Source organism: Lactuca virosa, chromosome 8 (assembly GCF_052849685.1).
Source record: "Lactuca virosa cultivar CGN04683 chromosome 8, Lactuca_virosa_CGN04683_v6, whole genome shotgun sequence".
In the NCBI taxonomy this organism is placed as follows: domain Eukaryota; kingdom Viridiplantae; phylum Streptophyta; class Magnoliopsida; order Asterales; family Asteraceae; genus Lactuca; species Lactuca virosa.
In genome coordinates, this window is record NC_136433.1 from 37,833,547 (window position 1) to 37,854,215 (window position 20,669).

General features: G+C 34.3%; 2 protein-coding genes across 2 annotated transcripts; one reads left to right on the plus strand and one right to left on the minus strand.

The window, feature by feature from the left end:
- Positions 1-6,735: 6,735 nt before the first annotated feature.
- On the plus strand, positions 6,736-9,068 carry LOC145128762 (5'-nucleotidase / magnesium ion binding protein). The gene is made up of 10 exons (XM_079063565.1): positions 6,736-6,942; positions 7,059-7,212; positions 7,405-7,465; positions 7,575-7,707; positions 7,792-7,915; positions 8,004-8,060; positions 8,146-8,242; positions 8,326-8,536; positions 8,643-8,703; positions 8,799-9,068. The coding sequence occupies exons 1-10, from the start codon at positions 6,857-6,859 to the stop codon at positions 8,862-8,864; spliced, it is 1,050 nt and encodes a 349-aa protein (XP_078919691.1). The 5' UTR covers positions 6,736-6,856; the 3' UTR covers positions 8,865-9,068.
- Positions 9,069-11,106: 2,038 nt separating this feature from the next.
- LOC145134426 (uncharacterized) lies at positions 11,107-18,098 on the minus strand. Its single transcript, XM_079069278.1, has 8 exons — positions 17,750-18,098; positions 16,349-16,395; positions 15,825-15,928; positions 14,782-14,989; positions 14,436-14,705; positions 13,718-14,338; positions 13,175-13,635; positions 11,107-13,092 (listed from the first exon to the last, which is right to left on the minus strand). The coding sequence occupies exons 1-8, from the start codon at positions 18,000-18,002 to the stop codon at positions 11,343-11,345; spliced, it is 3,714 nt and encodes a 1,237-aa protein (XP_078925404.1). The 5' UTR covers positions 18,003-18,098; the 3' UTR covers positions 11,107-11,342.
- Positions 18,099-20,669: the final 2,571 nt, after the last annotated feature.

Consider the following 20,669-nt stretch of genomic DNA (forward strand, 5'->3'; position numbering starts at 1 on the left):
TGATAGAAAAAATGCTAATTCATTATGAACGAATATTGTTGCCTTACTTTCCATTCTTCAGCAGGCTTCAAACCGACTTTTCAATTGTTGCTGCCTTTACACATAGAATGTGTATGTACTCATCATCTCCAAAATCACAAATTACATCACATTTAGATGCTTGAAACCACAGTCGCATTCCAAGTGATAACGCAATCAAACAACTCATTATACATAATTTCATACCTCTTTTTCTGAGCAAATCAACCTCATTTGATAAACCATTAATAAATTCAATCATAAAAAACTACTAGTAAAGACCGAAAATCATGATTCCCATTTAGAGGAACCAAAAATTCACACCATAAACATACCATAGCAAGTTGTTTGATATCCTCTCTAGAACCAACATTCTGAAGGAAAACCAAAGAATGACTCACTTCATCAGCTACTTTTTTTTAGCAATGTTCACAAATAGCTCATCTGGCAGAATAAGACGAGGTGGGACCTGTTTAATAGGTTTGACCGGATAAATTGACTAATGATACATAACCATATGTGCACGGAAGCGCTACTTTCACCACCGATTCCGCTTCTTCTTTGTTGATTCTCGACTCCAATCTCTCATCAAAAAGCTATTCGTAGTGTTTACTCGTTTCCAATCGAAAAACCTGCATAATCGGTCCAAAAAATTATCAGAATTTAGACATACCAAAACCTTTTATACGATTTTGGATTTGATTGTGAAAATAAGAAACATACCCAATCTAGAAGACAAATACAATCGTTTGTTGGAACGTAACTATTGTTGTTCTTGCCACTCACGGTTTCTAACGCTAGAACTCCGAAGCTGTAAACATATGCTTTATCGCTCAAGTAACCCCAGAGTGCATACTCAGGTGCCATGTATCCTCTGCAAATTGATCAATATCTCTTTAGCACAAAAAAATGGATTAAAGAAACAAATATGTCAACTATTTTTGCAAGTATTTGAAGTATTTGTAAAAAACTGACCACTCGTTGCTTTCTCTAACCGTCACATCATCCCCGCAACAATCGCTCATCGATGTTTTCTTTCTTGTTTCTTCATTTGAAATTAATCACAGGTTCGATCATTGAGCCTTGGATTCAGGCATCAATGACGATCATTTGAGCCCTAAAATTACACCACACTTACACACTTCGATTGAGGTTTGTATGAGGTGTGCAGTCTAGTTTGAGAAAGAGGCCGACTAAGTGGAAGTGGTGACGGAGACGAAGAATAAGCAGCGGAGGAGACGAAGAAGAGGCAATCGGCGATGGAAACATGAGTTGTTGTGTGAGGGTGGAGGTTGACGTTTCTTGTGGTGGTGGTGTAGGGTTTAAAGCATTAAGCAAATTACCTAAATTAAAGGGTTAATGATTTAGTTATTTAATTACCAAAATTAATTAATAAGTAAGATTACAATTTTAGCCTTATTTATGTTTTTGAAATGATTGGCCCACATTAATCGTTACATTCACGCAATTATTAGTTAGAATACTTGAACCTAGCTCTTATGTATATAACCATCAAAATTGACTTTATTTTGATTAAAAAACACAATTTTCTTTCATTGTTAACTTCTTCTTATTGCTTTTGAACTCATATTATTATTTATTTCATGATTCATCATCAACATCTATGTATTTCGAATGTGTTGTTTTATTAGACCTCTACTTAGCTTCGTAACTTCCACCTAATCCTACCTTATGTATATTTGCATGGTTTTTTTATCGATTATAGAAAGTGATTTATTGAGTTTTTGAATAAACATTTTCAATCTTTCACTATAGTTTTCTATATTAAATTATTTCAATAGAGACCTACAAGTCGTTGGTAAAATATTCTTATACACATTTTGTAGTGCAAATTTTACCTTATATAACTACATAATAAATATATACAAAGCCTATCATAAGCTCTATGTAGTTTTTTATTGTTCTATATCTAATATTAGTTAACTATATATATATATATATATATATATATATATATATATATATATATATATATAGAGAGAGAGAGAGAGAGAGAGAGAGAGAGAGACCACAATCTAGACATATTATATACACCCATTTTAATTGTTTGGAACCGTGGAACGTGGTTCTTATATACAAACACTACACTTAGATGTTTGTTTAAAAAAAACTCTCCATTTCACTTTTTGCTGCGTGACGCAACACACGCGCAACATTTTCCCTCTCGCAACCGTTTGTTTTTTGGAAGGCTTCAGACTACAAAATATTTGTGCGTGTTCTGCAGGACGCAGCACTTGACTTGTCTCTTCAAACCTCTCCAGATTTTGTTTTTAAACTTTGAGTTTTTTTTTTAAAAAAACTTTGATTTACGGATTTGATACAATTTCTTTTTATAGTTTCTATGATTTTTAATAACTTGATTTTTTTTAAGAAAAACTTTGATTTTTTACCGTTTCTGTTAATAATATTTTCAACTTCGGTTGCATCTTTTTTAACATGTGTAATTTTTTACGAACTTTGTAGACATTGTTTACATTATTTTCTTATTTTTTTATTAATTTATTTTTATGTTTTTTAAAGTTAGTTTTTTTTTTTCTAGAATAAACTTGATAACTTCTTTTACATTTTTTTAGATTTTTTTAGAAATTTTATACTTTTGTTTTTTTACATTTTCTTTTTAGTATTCTTTCAATGTTTTAAGACTATAATTATTAAATATTCGGTATTGAGAACTATTTTCCGTTTATAAGATTAGTTTATTTACATTTCAGTTTACTGCAAGAGTCTGCAGATGTTAAAAAAACAAACATGTTTCTTATTACAGGCTGTAGCCATTTGGTCCACATCTTCTGTTGCAGAGGGTTGCAAAAGTGGTCCGCGGACTTCATTAATTTTTGTTTCGAAAAAACAAACAACACTTTAATGTTAAATAGTAATCCACTGATCCTTGTGTACCGACTTCAACCAAGGTGATCCTATAAACTCATATTCATAAAAAAATCGCTTTTAGTTTTTTTTTTTTTTTGTGCGTGTTCTCAACCCAAATCACTTCTTAAGCAATCATTTCTTTTTATTATTAACATCCATACCCACAACGCATAACAGTTCCCACAAAATAACCCCTTTAAAAACATCCATGAAGGTTGATAACCTTCTTGCATCCTTTTATCCAACCCTGCATCACTCCTTCAAAACAAACACAAAACTTGATAACCTTTAATACATATTTTTTTGGCCCTCCTACATTGGAAACACTAACTTCAATTCTAAATTCCTCCTCACCTGTACTATAAGTTATCTAAGGTGTTGTTTGTTTTTTCCAGAGGTAAATGTCCGAAGTTTGCATACTACATATGTAGACCTCTACAGTAGATGAGGTGGACCAAACATCTGCAGTCTGAAAGAAGATTGTTTTTTAACGTCTACAAGTTGTTAAAATAAACTAAAATATAAATAATTTTTTTTTAAATTTAAAAATACTTTATTCGATAATTTTATAACTTTATTCTAAATAGTTAACAAATCTATATCAAATTTTATGTATATTGTTTAAAAAATGAAAATAAAATGGTACAAATTAACAAATATATTTGATAAAAACCAAAAAGTGTTGGTGGCAAAGTTATACCTAAAAAATGTAATTAAGGGTTATATAATTTAACACATAAAATGTGTGGAAATAAACTTTGATTTTAAAATGAAAGTCTTCAAAATTTTCATTTACTTTTATTCAATTAAATCCATTAGAACTTACCATAAATATTTTTCCTAAGAAATGTATAATACTGTATTATATATATATATATATATATATATATATATATATATATATATATATATATATATATTATAAAATTTCGCACAAAAAAATATAAGGCAATATTAGAAGTATTTTCATTTGGCACAAAAAGATAATACAATATTAGAATTATTTTCATACCTATATAAGCAACTACAATGACCATTATCATAATTAAATATTTATGTATAAATTTGTCACACAAGTCATGGTTGTGTTGTTAAACTTTTTCTTAAAGTAGTGTAACTTTTTTTTTCCAAATTTGTTTATCATATATAAAGTTAGAATAAATTAAAGTTTTAATATATATATATATATATACATATATATATATATATATATATATAGGCTAGAAGATGTATGAAGAAGTTAGAAGACTCTAATCCACATCTGCACCAAGAAGATGTCACACAGACCTTTTTAGGTATGTAGTCTTCTAAAAAAATAACAGTCTGCAAAAGTTAATGTCTGCATGTGGTCTGCACGGTGCAGACAAAAGAATCCAAAAAGATCTACATGCAAAAAATAAACACCACTTAAGTGTTTAACACTTAGGTGTTGTTTGTTTTGGAAGTGGTTAAATGTCTTTTGTCTTTTTCCATGTTTGTGGAAGAAGACGTGCACTTGAGAAACGTCTACCCGTCAGAAGCAAAAAAGTGCTCAAAAAGTACTTTTGTAGAAAAAACAAACGAGGCCTTACTATCTAACGATGTAACATTTTCTTTTGAAGGAATGGTGTGCTTAACTTGTAATTTGCAAGTTTAACTGTTTAAGCATTTAGACTACAAAAAACACGAGAGACCTTAAAAAACATATTGTTGGTTGGGTCACAATGACATTAGCCTTTTAATAAAATTGTATTTTATTTTTCATTAAATATGATATTTTAAACAACATGTGCTTTGAAAATCAGTTACACCGTTATAATCCTTACAAGGTTTTTACTAAATAGAGCGGATGTAAAATCCTAGTTTTTTCTAAACAAAAATATATTTCTATAGGTTTTGTTAAATTGTAACGGTTTCATTTAAGAAAGAAAAACAAAATAAAAATATATCATTACTTTAAGACTAATTATAGTAAACACGACGTGAGATGATAAAGATGATGTGGCATTTTTTTACCACTATGAATACCACATCCTAAATAAGATATAAGACAAAAAAAAATGTCGAACTCAACACATACATGTCGTTTCTCTCTCATTTCTCCCATTTTTTTTGCACACTCTCTTTTCTCCATTGTTATAGTAAAATTAACAACACTCATTTTTCACTGTAAATAATTACATAAGGCAATAACCATACTCTCTTCCCTACCACATAGGCGTCATATAGGTATCATGTCAATTTTAATACACAAAGTGCGGTTCTTTGTCACACACTAGGTGCAGAAACCATGGTAGAGAGAGAGAGAGAGAGAGTGAGAGAGAATTAGCAGCGCGCAGCCAAATCATATTCGAAACCACATGGTGAGGGCGGTGTTCCTACCAGGTGAGGTGGCAAACCACACTTGAAACTGCACCCAAACTCTCAATTCTAATATTATCGTAAATCCTAGATGAAGCCTAAAGGTAGCTAAGAGGTCTCCATGATAAAATTGACTCCATTCGCTATCTAAAATAGGGGTGGAATTGGTATGATACCAATTCATTTTTCTTTAAACCATATACCGTACCAACTATAATTTGTATAAAAAAATTGTTACCGGTACCGTACCAAGTATACCAATTTATTCAGTTACCAACAACTTTGGTTGGTACAAATTGGTAATGGTATATATACCAACTTCTTTTAATTTTCTATTGTAAGATTTAAAAATAAGCAAACATCAGGATTTTGATGTTTAGTATAGAAATTAGTTACGTAGTTCTTTTAGTTTACAAAAGAATTTTACTGAAGTAACGTTAAAGTAATGTTTTAATTTTGTGTTTTAACGTGGTAATAACTATCGACTAATACGTTCAAATGACTAATATAATGTTATTAAAACTGTAAACACTAAACACAATTAACAGTTGAAATATACGCTTTCATATATATATATATATATATATATATATATATATATATATATATATATATATATATATATATATATATTCTTCCTTATTCTAATAAAAGAATAATTTTATTTTCCTTTTGACATGTGTCACCATATTAAACCTCCTAATTAATGCATATTTTTTTTTGTTATGTGTTACCTTATTATGTCTCTTAATTAATGCATGTCACTTGTCAATCTATTGATTTTGTATTTTAAATTTCAAATTTTAAATTTCTCACTCTAATTACATTAAATTAATAACATTAGGATAAAAATTAAAATAAAATTAATACAAATTATAAAGTGATGTAATTTTATATATTTATTTAAATCAATGATTATAATTTTATAGAACTAAAATATCTCTTAATTAATAATTTATTTAAAATAATTTATTTAAAATAAATAATTAATAATTTTGAATTTATATTATAAAAGTTTAATTAATTTTGTAACCGTGGTTCCCACAGGTTATAAACTAGTATATAATAAATGAATTGGTTGGTACAGTATTATCATGGTATTCAAACTTTTGTATCATTACCGTACCAACATTGATCAATTTGTACGATACTATCAACCAAACATGTTGACTACCAAATATATTGGTTACCAAGTTTCTTGGTTCGGTTGATAACATGTTGTTTTTTCATGGTACAATTTTGTTTGTCCTAATCTAAAATGAATACTTTGCTAAAATAACGATATGTTGGGCATGTTTGGTAAAAATAGTTGGTAGCGGATAGCTACTAGCTCATAGCGTTTTGTTAAACGCTACGTCAAGTAGCATTTGAATTTTGAGTGTTTAGTTTAAATTAAACCTAGAAGCTTGTAGTGTGAAACGAGACTTTCTGTTGAAAATTGAGAGATTTGTCGAAGGCATAATTAAACACTATCGTTGTGTTTTCTTGCGTTTGAAATATCTTAGATTATCTTCTATCTATTTATGTGAAATCGTAACCGCAACGTATATTCCGAATCACTAGGGCAATTTCTAAAAGCTCCTCGGCATTCGCCCTTCACCACCTCTATATGTCTCTGAGTTGCTTCCGTCTACACGCCATTCTGACAATTCGCTACATTTCCCATCGTCTCAATCTCTCTCACTCCAATTCCAGGTATTGCAATCTTCAGTCCACAGAACAAGTCTTGCCTCTTTCATATATGCTACAATGCATGTACAGGAAGTTATATCTACGTTGCTGATTTTATGCTTCTTTTTGCTAATTTTTAGGGTTCGTTGTAGTAAGAGGAACATGAGTCAAGCTGAAATGGTAAAAATGGTTAATGGTTCCAACTGCTGTTCGTCTAAGGTAGTCATCAATGATCCCAAGTTGCTTCATCAGAAAAAAACAGCTATTCGCCTTGCCGGACCCTCGAAATTCCAGGTTTTTTACTCGAAACCCTTTCGATATTTGGGGCTTTTTACTATACTTGTTGCGTTAATCATGAGTTGTCACCAGTTTTCTTGATCTTTATTCTTCTACTGAAATGCTGATGCATGCAAGCCGTTTTTCCCTTCCTAGATTTAATGCTTATTGATCTAACTTTTTGCAATTATTTCATTGTTTAAACTGTAGGTTATTGCAGATTTTGACAACACACTGACAAAGTTTTGGGTTGATGGATTTAAAGGACACTGTATGTTTGTGATTTATTAAAAAATTTGAATGAGTAACACTGTAACACATTCATTATTGTTATTATGTGTTTGCTGTGCAATTAAACTATTGTCTAATTGCAATTGTAGCTAGTCACGCCCTCCTGCAACAGGAGAATCCTGAGTACAATGCAAAGAGAGATGAGTTATTCAACTACTATCATCCTTTAGAATTTGACCCTGAAATTCCAATTGATGAAAAAACAAAGCTCATGGAAGAGTGGTATCTACATTTCCATTTCTAAGTACTTCAAGATAAATATAATAAAATACTAAAGCTAAACCATTCTTTTATAACTCAATGTAGGTGGGGTAAGACCCATAGTCTCCTTATTGAAGGTGGCCTTACATATGATGCAATAAGAAACTCTGTAGCTGGTGCCATGATTGCTTTCAGAGAAGGTGTAGTTGAGCTTTTTGAGTTTTTAGAGGCAAGTTTTGACATTTTCCTTCCCATCTTAGCATCATTTGAAGGGTTTCTTTAATAGTAAAGTAATCTCAATTCTTTTAAATCTGCAGGAGAGAGATGTCCCAATTCTTATATTTTCTGCAGGTCTAGCAGATATTATTGAGGAGGTAAGTTAACCAATTAGCAAAGCTAATATTGAAATATAGAGCTAATGCTTCTAATTTATAACTATGATCATCTCAATTTCATCAGGTTCTTCGTCAGAAACTTCATAGAACTTTCAAAAATGTTAAGATTGTATCAAACCGGATGAAATTTGACGAGAATGGTAACCTAGTTTCTTTTACAGGTATATTCTTGATTCATGGTTTAAATAATAAGATTGGATTGGTTTTGTTTCTTTAAAAGTATGAAACTTTATGGTTGTTTCAGGGAAGTTGATTCATAGTTTAAATAAGAATGAGCATGCTCTTGATATGGCTGCTTCTTTACATGATAACTTGGGTGAAATCGATGAGCATGATGTGATCGATAGTGCCTCTGTGAAAAAGAGAACCAATGTGCTACTTCTTGGTGATCACATGGGAGACTTGAGAATGTCTGATGGTTTGAACTATGAAACCCGCATTTCTGTGGGATTTTTGTAAGTTTTAAAACAAACATGAGTTTGATTTCCATAATTCCACATGTGCACTTTACTTTAAAGTTTGAATGAATATTTTCTTGATTGTATTGTTGACTTTTTGCAGGAATAATAACATTGAGAACTCTCTTGATAACTACCGGAAAGGCTATGACATTGTTTATCTGGTGAGTGTGAATGTTCTGTTTCTTGTGAAAATTGAAATATATTTTTTTTTTCTGGATAGGTTTTTAAAATTAAATATAAATGTTGGTTTGTGCAGGATGATGCACCAATGTCGGGGGTGGTGAAGTTGGTCTCAGAACTATTTTCTTCTGCAAGTGATTAAAGTTATGGCAAAGGATGAGGTAGAAGAAGAAGCATATGGTGTTGTATTTCTGAGATTTTCTCATTATTCTAGCAATCCTTTGACTCTATGATACTTGTTATTATTGCCTTCTTTTAGGAGGATAAGGGGATGTGTAGTTTTCACCCCCTTCTAATCATTGTGGATAAACCGCTTAGCAATTGTATGACAAAATAAAATTATCTAGCTTTTGGGCAATATAGTAGGATTATGGGACAACCTTATCTTGTGTTGCACATGACCTTTTTACAACAACAATGGGGTAATGGGGAGATAATATGTATCCTCCATTTGAGGGTAGAGAGACTGCTCCTATAGATGACCTCAAAGTTCTCGAATGGAGAGCAACCTCTTGAATAGTTAAAATCAATCAATAAACATAATTTTCTTTTAGTTCTTTATTTTATGCAATAAATATTCACCAATTTGATATCAGAGCAGTTCGATTCACCATGAGAACATGTTCAGTGGCTAATTGAATTGTAGAATTAGGAGGTATTAGCTTGTTTCAATCAAAAATCGATTAAAAAAAAAGCAACATGCAGTCGATGATGCAACAACCGTGGAAGGTGGTGTGATTACATGAGGAATCAAATTGGAAATCAGGGGAGCAAATAGAAGTAGACCGGAAAAAGAATTAAATGTCGTACAAGTGTCACTGTCTGATGTTGCTAAAGAGAGAAAATGAAGTATCACTTAATTCGGTGATAAGCTTTAATACTCCAAAAGCAATGAGGATGGAAGGCTTAGTTTGGAGTCAAAAAGTAGTTATAATTGATAGTGGAGCTTCTCATAACTTCATTGGTGAAAGAAACGGGATTAAAAATTTGTGGGACAGCCGATTATAACATTTCCATGGTTGAAAAGGGATAAAGATTTGGCTTCAAGGTATAGAATTCAAAGAGGATATCTTACCTCTTCGGTTGCCCAATTCGGATGTCATTTTTAGGCATTCAATGGTTGGCTTCTTGGCACCAATGGATGTTAATTAGATGTCATTTTAGACATTCAATTGTCGCACAAAAACTCCTGTGGAACCCCTTAACTCTAACCCATCATCCGTTTATGTGGTGGATAACGCCTCCTCCTTTAAAAACTTTCCTTTAGGTGTAGAACTTGCTCATTAATACATATTTCTACTCATGTCATCATTTCGCAACCTGTTGAAGTTGCACTGTAGATATTTCTCTTAACCATGTGATTTGCAACCCCTTTTCTTCCAAGGGAGCCCTCCAAGTATCCAACATAGCATTCAACTCGGTCATAGTCTCTGCTACAAAAACAATGTCATCGGTAACAAACATACACGACACCGGACCTAGATCTCACTAAAAGCCTCGTTTATAATTACAACAAAAATGTATCGGCTAAGAGCAGATCCTTCTCGTAGCCTAATTTCTATTAGCCTAGTATGGTCCTTCTCGTAGCCTTGCCTTTTAGCTTCCAGGACCTAGTATGGTCCAACACCATATGAAGATCCATATTTAATTCTCTATATTCCTCCAGGACCTACCATGAAGCTGAATTGGATTTCAGAGATACAGTTGTTTTTCATTGCAACAAGGCCTCTAGCATACCCTCATCTTTCATGGTTGATTCAAGGAAGTTGGTTCATGGTTTAAATAAGAATGGACATGCTCTCATTATGGTTTTGAAGTTGATGAGCACAATCGATAGCGCCTCTATTGGAAAGAGAATCAATGGGCTACTTCTTGGACTTGGTGACCAATGATCATGCTCTAAACTACGAATATTACATTTTTATAGATTTTTGTAAGTTTACAACAAACATGATTTTTATTCACATCTATAAATATAAATGAATCTTTCCTGGATTGCATTGTGTATCTAGTGAGTGTTAATATTCCGTCCCTTTTAAAAATCGCAATATAGTTTTTTTTTTTTCTCGAGAGATTTCAAGCTGATTTGTACCAAAAGATTGCCTTAAGATATTATTGGAATCACTTCCACAATACTTTTAACTACATCTAATTTTTACTTAGAAAAACAATCCATACTCAAATTCATCAAGATAGAAAGTATGCATAAGCAAACAAACATCAAGGCAGAGAGTGAGTAACTTGGAGTTGATTGTATAACAGATGCAATATTGCAATTCTAAGGCAAAGCCCAAACTAGAAATCCTTTAACAGGGAACAAAAACAACATTCTTAAGTTGCTAGTGGCTTAAGCTTATTATTAGAAACAAGAAACGACAACATGATACCTGTGGTAAAAATTCAATACCCTTGGCTTATGTATTTTCTACATAAAAGAGTACGACAGTGAAATCTACAACAGTAACATATGAATCTAAAACTTCACACTACCAACACTTTGCTCCAAAATTGTGATCTAACTACAACAATACTTCACAATAACAAGACACAAAGAAAATAAAAAAGAAGGTGGTGCATATGCATTACATCAAAACACTGATACCTTTATAAAAAAATGGCCTCATTTCCTCCTGTTCTTGCTTTTAGTAACTCTCACCATCCTTCTTCCAGATTTATCACCACCACCAGACCCTAACGAAAAGCTTCCTCCACCAGCATTGAACTCTACACTAGATGACTGGAAAGGATTCTGAGGCGGCACTTGGTTTGGCTGGCCACCAAACTGGAAAGGAGCCGCCGCTTGTGGTGGGGCCGGGGTGGCTGAACCGAACATGAACCCTGGTGATGCAGCCACAGGAGCCGCCTGACCAAATGGTGAAACAGAAACAGGACTTGGACTAGGAGTTTGCATAGAATCCTCTGCCATGCTGTCTTCCATACTCATCTGATCATTATTATTATTATTATTATTATTATTATTATTATTATTATTATTATTATTATTATTATTCGCAAAAACAGGAGTTGGGTTTCCAAAAACTGTGGAGGGGGTTGTGAAAGACGGCTTGGTGGGACCAGATGTGGTGAATGAAAACATGGAAGATCCTGTTGATGCGGTTGTATTAGATGATGCACCAAATGTGATAGGTGGAGTTGTGGCTGCAGATGATGCCCCTGCCCCGAATGAGAATACGGAAGAGTTTGGGGGTTGCCAAGAAGAACCAAATATGCTAGTGGTGGAGGTGGACCCACTAGTGGAATTACCAGATTTGCCCTCTGAAGAACTAATACCAAAAGCCGGAGCGGAGGATCCAAACAGAGAGCTGCTTGAAGAAAACTGGAAGGGAACAGCCTGAGTAACAGGAGTAGATGTCTGTGTATTTGACTGAGAACCACTGGCGGCAGTAAAGAAAGACCCCTGCGACTGAGCAGTGGTGGTGGAAGTGGTGGCCGGAGAACTGAAACCAAAGAAAGCACCACCATTTGTGGTGGTGGCGGTGGTGGAAGTAGCTGCCGGAGAACTGAAGCCAAAGAGAGTAATGCCACTAGTGGTGGTGGTGGTGGAGGTAGCAGCCGGAGCACTGAAGCCAAAGAGAGCACCACCACTTGTGGTGGTGGTGGTGGAAGTGACTGCCGGAGAACTGAAGCCAAAGAGCGCGCCAGCATTTGTTGTACTGGTGGTGGCGGTGGTGGAAGTAGCTGCCGAAGAACCGAAGCCAAAGAGAGCACTGCCACTAGTGGTGGTGGTGGTGGAAGTAGCAGCCGGAGAACTAAAGCCAAAGAGAGCACCACTTGTGGCGGCGGCGGCGGTGGAAGCGGCTGCCGGAGAACTAAAGCCAAAGGGAGAGCCACCATTTGTTGTAGTGGTGGTGGAAGTAGCTGCCGGAGAACTGAAGCCAAAGAGACCACCACCACTTGGGGTGGTGGTGGTGGCAAAAGGTGAGCTGCTTATGGCAGATTTTGGTTCCTTTTCAATTATAGCGTCGGCCTTCCCAGTTTCTGCCAAAGAAGCCGTTGGTTTAGAAGACCCGAAACTGAAGGTTGGTGGTGGTAAAGATGTAGTAGAGAAGACACTACTAGTGGCTATGGAAGTACTGGCGGGGGTAATATTGGAAGAGCTATTATTGAAAACTGAATTTGCATTTGCATCAGAAGCTGGAAAAGGAGTCGATGAAGAAAATACAGGAGAGCTCAAATCAGGTGTCATGGTGGGAGTGGGACCACTTGAGTCCTTTGCTGCTGAGCTGGCAAATGAGAACATAGCACTTGTTGATGAAGCTGCAGGAATATTTTCCAGCTTTTGATCATTTCCATTTTCATCCTTGTTGGTGACCTTAACTTGATCATTCTTTGTGTCTAGATTAAATACACTGCAGAAATATATATTTTCCAACTTCAGTTTCAGTAATAAGCAGAGAGCAAAAAAAAAAGTAAATAAAAGAATCTTCTTACCTGGTAGAATCAGGTGCTTTTGGTTTGGATTCTGAAAGCTCGCTACCAGAAAACTGAAATGGTGACACCTTTTCAGTAGGGGTAACCTTGTCTTTTTGTGTGGTGAAAGTTGATGGAGGTGAGGTTGGGAATTTAAATCCTGTTTCTTGCTCAATAACATTCCCACCAAGAAATCCATCAGTTTTTGGAAATGGTGTGGCTTTTTCAGATTCTTTCAACTTGACTTTCTCTGAAGATTTTGCAACCGGAGTTACTTCAGCCACCACCGGAGTTGCTTCGACCGGTGCCGGAGTTTTGAAGACTTCCGGCGGTGTTGGAGGTTCAATGATGTCAGCAGAAGCAGGTTTGTTTGCTACTAAGCTTGTCTCTGGTTTATTGTATTCAACAACAGGTGGAATGGGCACATGCCCATTAACATGGATGTCATCACCATCATCATCATCATCTAGCTCCCATGTATCCTTCATGAGACAAACACAAGTCAATATAGCTGCTGAAATATAACCAAAAATAGCAACAAAACAATAAATAAACACGACATACCTCAGGAGCACTCATCTGAAAAGCACGCCTCTTTTGAGGAGGTTCAGGTGGAAGAATTGAAGTTGAATCATCAACTGTAACAATCTGTGAACTTTCTTTTATAGAAACTCCCAAATCACCATTAACAGGTGTCAACATGTTAAAAGGAACAGGGAACTTTCTTTCACCGTTTTCTTCAACTTTTTCTTTGCCTCGAGAGGTTGACTTACTAGTTGACTCATGCTGAAACTCTGATTTCTGAGTGTTATGAGAGGTCGGGAGAAATTTAGGTGAATCCACTTTCTCCAAGCTTCTAAGAGCCTGACCATGGAGCATATTTGATGTCAGTTTAGTGGGCGATTTTGGAGTCAATCTTTCAAGTTGCTGGAATATTTTTGTAGCTGTTTGAGTTGACTTTGCTGGAACAGATCCATGGATAGTGGTGTCCCCATTTTCTTCAGGTTTGTTCTCTAAAAGCATTGGTTGTTGAAAAGTAGTGTATCCAAGTTCTCTTTTTTCTCTTGACTGTAATAAAAGATTAGGTTTTTGTCGAGTTCTACGCAGTGGGCCCCCAGATCCAAAATCATCATCTAGAACAGAACTCCTACGTTTTAGAGACTGAGAAGATGTTGACATGATTTCCTGGAAATTATGTAAGAAGATAAAAGATTCTACTTCAGTAAAAAGAAAAACTAAGGAGTAAGTTTGATAGATGTAAGTCAATTAGGCAAATGCAAACCTTTTGGTTAAAATTTAAAGGACTTTTGGTATTATATGGTGTCCTAGCCATGCTGTACATTGCTGACCTGCCTCTTGATCTTGGTGTCAAGAAACCATTTTCAAGACCTTTGAAATTGTTTGCAGTTTTTGGAGTAATTGATGTTTTTTGAAGGCTTGTTGTGGTGTTATGGCTGGTTAATCCAAGTGGCGATGGTGCTAACTTTGTAGGCCTGGATCCCATGTAAGACTTTGCCACCTCAGCAGGTGAAGGAGTCTCCTCTTCAAGAACCTGAAGATAATATAATAATATATTATAGATAAAAATCACACACAGAAAAAGAGACAAGCATGAAAACATTACTCACTTTTGAACTGACAAAGGGAGTTGAAATAGCAGCATAGAAGTTATCCCTGTTGTCTCCGTGTTTTTTCATTGAGCCACTTGTTGATGCTTCAAGCCTTAAAAGAGGAGAAGGCGAACTATGAGGCTTTGCTCCATTTATGTCTACAACATTATCAGGTGACTCGGTGGTTCTTGAATGCAACAATGTTGTCAAGTGCTGGATTTCAGATCTGTAGCAGTATGTAACATCAGTGTGCCATTTTTGTTCATTTAACAATATGGAATAACTTTCTTCTTCTTTTTTGATTTTTGACTTTGAAAGAGAATGTTGCAAATTCAATCAAGAGTCCAAAATGGAAAATTTTAGAATTCTTATGCAACCAAGAAAGTTGATTCCCATGCAACAAAAAGTAATTTATGCAAAATTCAAAACACCGAGTATTTTCCCTCTACTTCAAACATGATGAGAGACAGAAATCAACAGATAATGAAATTAAAGGAAAACAGGAAGAATTAGGGAAGAAGAAGATGATATCATTGAATCTAATGAAATGAATTACAAACTGTGATATTGAATGAAGTAATAACCTCAAACAATCCCAGGGAATCTCCCTCTCTCTAGCTAAATGCTAAGAGTCGATAATCTTTCCACAATACTAATCGATACCCTGAAATGAAATGCATCCTCTCTCTTTATTCTTCTCTTTCTCCTAACTAACTCATTAGCCACTTTCCAGATTTGCCCCTGTGGTCCTTCTAAAAGACCCTTGCCATATCATTGTGTTGTTTGTGTGTTTGCTTTAGTAATTCTAATATCTTATCAAAACACACAAAAGTACAACCTTGAAATTGCATGAGATATGATTACAACGAAATATTTTACCTTAAAAGCAAGTTTTTGGTTAGAGTGGAAATCAAAGCAACCTCTCCATAAATGCCGTGAAATCATATTGCAGCTTATTGACAAATGAGCATACCCCAATATGTAATATGATGTAAAGATAAAAAGTTACCACTAAAGCGTAAATAATAGCAATGTAGGATTGTACTAAGAGAAAGACCAACCTAGTAAAGGTTTTTTGTTTCAACATTTGCTCAAGCTCTGATATCCCAGTGGCAGCAGAATTCATGTCTTGATCAGTGCTAGCTTTTGATACTCCAATAGAATTCTTCAGTTCAAGAAATCAAAAGTGCATTGGGGTTACAAAAGTTTCAAACAAAATGGTTGGATAAAGCATTAAGACAATGACATAAGAGATTGTGTAGTTCATTATTTCAAGTAAAGGGCATCTGAATTTGACTCTTAAGAGAAAGCAGCTCAGATTAGAAACAATATACAGGAATCAGGACAAAACCAGCAACATAAGTCATGAAGAAATAGTGAAATACGATACAACCCAACAAAAAAAATGTATTATTTTGCTTTCTGACTAATATTTGCAAAATTCAAGAAAGTTCTTGATTTAAATGTAATATGTGAAAGCTAAAGGAAGTTTTGAACCTTAGACTTGAGCAAAAATTTAAGATGGTATTAGTACAGTTATTGACACCAGCATACCACATGTGAAGCACACAGATAAAGAACTTACATTTCTCCCTACATCCTGAGAAACATTTTGTGGTTCTTCACTAATCCCTGTCAACATAAGAATTTTTGTAAGGAACATGTACCTCATAAAGTAGAATTTCTCTGTAGCTGAACTCTTAAAGTTTAAGATTTCAAATTCACACATGCACAACAGTTATCTTTTCCACATGAGGGCAAAAAATTGAAATGTTCAAGAATATTTATTCCATCCATATGACAAGCATTTTAATCCGAGCAACACAAAAACGGTTTCTCACCTATGTGCATATGACCATGAGGAGTTTACTCTCCCATAGATACGACTCACAATTCTAAGCTAGGTGTCATCCTTTCCATTTACTATTGAGCTAGTACAAATACATGAGATCATGAGCTCAGTCTCCAAAATATAAATGTCATATTTGCTTGTTTCAAGCATCATGACTCTCTTTCACTGATGAACTCGTAAACATGCTTTGGAAGCAAAGTTCCATGACTACTGCCTAATTTAGAGTTCCAACCTAAAGCTCTTAGATATCTCAATTCACATAATTTGAATGACTGTAAGACCTCGTGAAATCGGAACTGCATATTCATAGGAAACCAAGAAATTTTAGAGTTGTCATTCAAAGATTTCAATTATACATTTACATATGACTAAAATATTGCATATTCATGATGTCATTTCAACTTCATAATAGTTAAACTCAGGGAAAGTCATATTTCCTCAGCATTGAAAACCCAATGTTGCACATAAATAATGCCTAGCCTATATCAAGTTTTTGTACATAAAGACTTATAAACTACACATCCACACTAATGAGAAACATTGGACAAAATTCACTGTCATGATAATATATCCTTTTATAACCCCAAAAAGTCTCAACCTAAAGACTCAATTTTCTCAAGGTACAAATTAAATGAGTAAAAACTATCAATAAACCCTAATTTGACTGACTATGAATAGATAAGTGGCTTTCTGCAGCCATATTGAAGAAAAGCTTAGGCAGTTGAAACATGCAGCAAAAAGAATTTGGCCAACAGAAACCAAGCATTTCTGAAAGATAAGACCAACGGTGTAACAAGAGATAAGCATCTTTCAACCGCTAAATTAAAACCCCCGAGCAATTCAAAAATGCAGAAACAAGATTTCAACAAGAAAAAACTAAATAATAATTGCAATACCTGTGATGTCGTAAAATGAATGCCTTTTTACAGCCAAAGGAAAAAACTAATCAAATGAAAAAGAACGCAGCAATCATCCAATAGAAAACAGAAAAACCTAATACATAGCACACCAATTTTGATACCCTACAATAGCCATAAGAAATAGCATTTGGATACAGCCAAATAAACCCTAATTAAGCTGACACAGGCAAGAAATGATTAAAATTTTATTCGAATGAGAGAAAAAGCGTTGAACCTGGCAGCCCTTGTAAAGATAGGGGAGGAAGACGCTTGCGGAAAACACCGAAGAGCTTATGAACCCCGGCATAGATGAGTCTGGAAGCAGGGTCCACAAGCTTCGTAAATAGGCCAGGATTGTTGTTCCTGAGTGCCGTAGGAGGTCTATCATAAGGCGTCGCCGGAGTACTACGCCGGTAAGGCCTCTTACGGAACTTTCCTCCGGCTCCGCTGCTTTCGTAGGGAGCCCTTCCGTCGCCCGCCGTCGCCATAGGAGAGGCTGTAGCTGTTGAAGAGATTAATTGCGTAGAGGTTGAGAGAGAAAAGAGAAAGAGAATGAAGTTGAAATTAGGGTTTTTATTCGTGCACAAATGAGGCTTATGATTTATTAAATTTTTTTTAGACAAAATGACAGGCCCCGCTTGGCAAATGTACTAGCTTGGTCAATATAAGAAATTTATTACAAATATAATCCATAAGTTTGAAAAACCTTGTAAGAATAGTCCTTATGGTATTCTTCATTTACAAATAAATTCTTACTATTTTTTTTTCTTTTTAATGGTTATAACTAAATAAAAGAAAATAGCCCCTCTTTCTTTCTCTTTCTTTTAATTGTTGTAATTAAATAAAAGAAAATGGGTTTATTTATTCTCTCTCTCTCTCTCTCTCTATATATATATATATATATATATATATATATATATATATATATATATATAATGTGTTTGGACTAATCTTCATGAGAAATCATTTGAAGAGTTGAAGAAAAAATTATATGTGTAACCCATTCTCGCATTACTATAAGGAACAAAAGATTTTGCAGTGTACAATGATGCATCTAGTATTGGTTTGGGCTGTGACCTTACCCAAAAGGGTAAAATGATAGCTTATGCATTTGTGTAGTTAACGGTGAATGAACTGAACTATCATACTCATGAACTAGAACTAGAATTTGTAATTCATGCTTTGAAGATATGGAGACGCTACTTGTATGGAAAAAAATGTAAGTTGTACACAACTCATAAGATTTTGCAATATTTGTTTAGTCGGAAAGACTTAAACATGAGACAAAGATTGTGGCTAGAATTGTTCAAGGATTATGCGTGCAAGATTGCTTACCATCCCGGTGTAGCAAATATAATAGCACATGCCTTGAGTAGGAAGAAAATTGGAGAAATAAGATGTATGAAAGCTTTAAGGAATTGAGTGATATATTCGATTATGGAAGTATCGAAAGAAGCCTAATTAACTGCAACAAAGAAAGAGAATGTGAAAAAGGAAAAATTAGGAAGATCAATAATTTTTGAGCAAAATTCAGATGGAGTGAAAACCATTCAAGGACGATTTTGTGGGTGCCCATGTTTGGGAGTGTAAGGAAGATGTTGCTTGACGAAGTTCATAAAGCAAAGTATTTAGTGCATCCTGGAAGCACTAAAATGTACTTTGGATTTAAAGACATTTTATTGGCGGCTAATAATAAAGATTGATATAGAAAAGTACATTAGTGGTAGTTTGACTTGTTCTTTAGTCAAATCGATCGCTAACACCATTATGGTGATTTAGAGCTACTTGATGTATCACAATGGGAGTGAGACAAAATCAACATAGATTTTGTAACAAAACTGGCAAATACTAAGAAGGGTTATGACATGATTTGTGTGGTCGTGGACAAATTAACCAAGAGTGCACTTTTCCTCGCAACAAGAGAAATGTGTCCATGGAAAAGTTTACAAAGTTATATGTGAAAGATATGGTGAGGAGGCATGACATCTCATTATGTATTGGGGTTGATATAGACAGTTCTTTCACCTCACATTTTTCCAGAGCATGCAAGAAGAATTACAAATCTAAGTCTGAGTACTACTTACCATCCTCAACACAGATGGTTAAAGTGAAAGGATAATTCAAACTTAGAAGATGTGTTGGGAGCTTGTGTGTTAGAGTTTTCATGCACTTTGGACTGAGCATCTTCATTTGATTGAATTTTCTTACCACTATCATTTGATAATTAAAACGACACCATATTTGGCATTGTATAGACAGAGGTGCATATCACCGTCTTGTTGGTTACAAGCAGGTGAGAAAACATTTATGGGGCCAAGTCTAATTCATGAAACAACTTAGAAGGTAAAAGATGTAAACCTTTAGAACCGTCTGATGACATTTAGAGTAGGTGATCAAGTGTCGTTGAAAGTGTCACCATGGGAAGATGGATTCATTTTGGGAAGAGAATAAAGCTTAATCCTAGATATATCATGGTATTTAATATTTTAGAGTGGATTAGAAAACAAGTTTATAGAATATAGTTACCTCAAGAGTTTAATGTGATTTATAATGTATTGTCATGTGTGTTATTTGAGGAAGTAGTTGGTGGAAAATGTAGAATTTTTTCCATTGAATGTTTTGGAGCGGATTGGAAAACAAACATATAGATTGGAGTTACCGAAAGAGTTTAATGTGATTTATAATGTATTTCATGTGTGCTACTTGAGGAAGTGGTCGGTGGAAATGTAAAATTTTGCCATTATAAGAAGTTCGTATGGATGAGAACAAACGCCTTATTGAAGAACCAGAAGAGATTATTGACTGAAAAGTCAAGAAATTAAGAAGAAAGATAATTAATTTGGTTATTGTGAAGTAAAAGTGGTTAATATGGCCCAACCTTACATGAGAGACAGAGTGAGAGATGAAAAGAAGATCTCGCTGCTCTTTTGGATACAACAATTTTGATGACGGGATCGTCCTAAGGGGAGTGTAGTTGTAACATCATGTTTTTGGAGCAAATTAAAGTTTTTGATAAATAATAAATTAAATAATAATAAAAATAATAAATAATAATTTTATTAGCTAAATAATAATCTTGTTGAATCTTCTACTATGGAAAGCTTATTCGAAATACAAACAAGAAAAAGAAAAATAGACACGAGGAACGAGAAGTG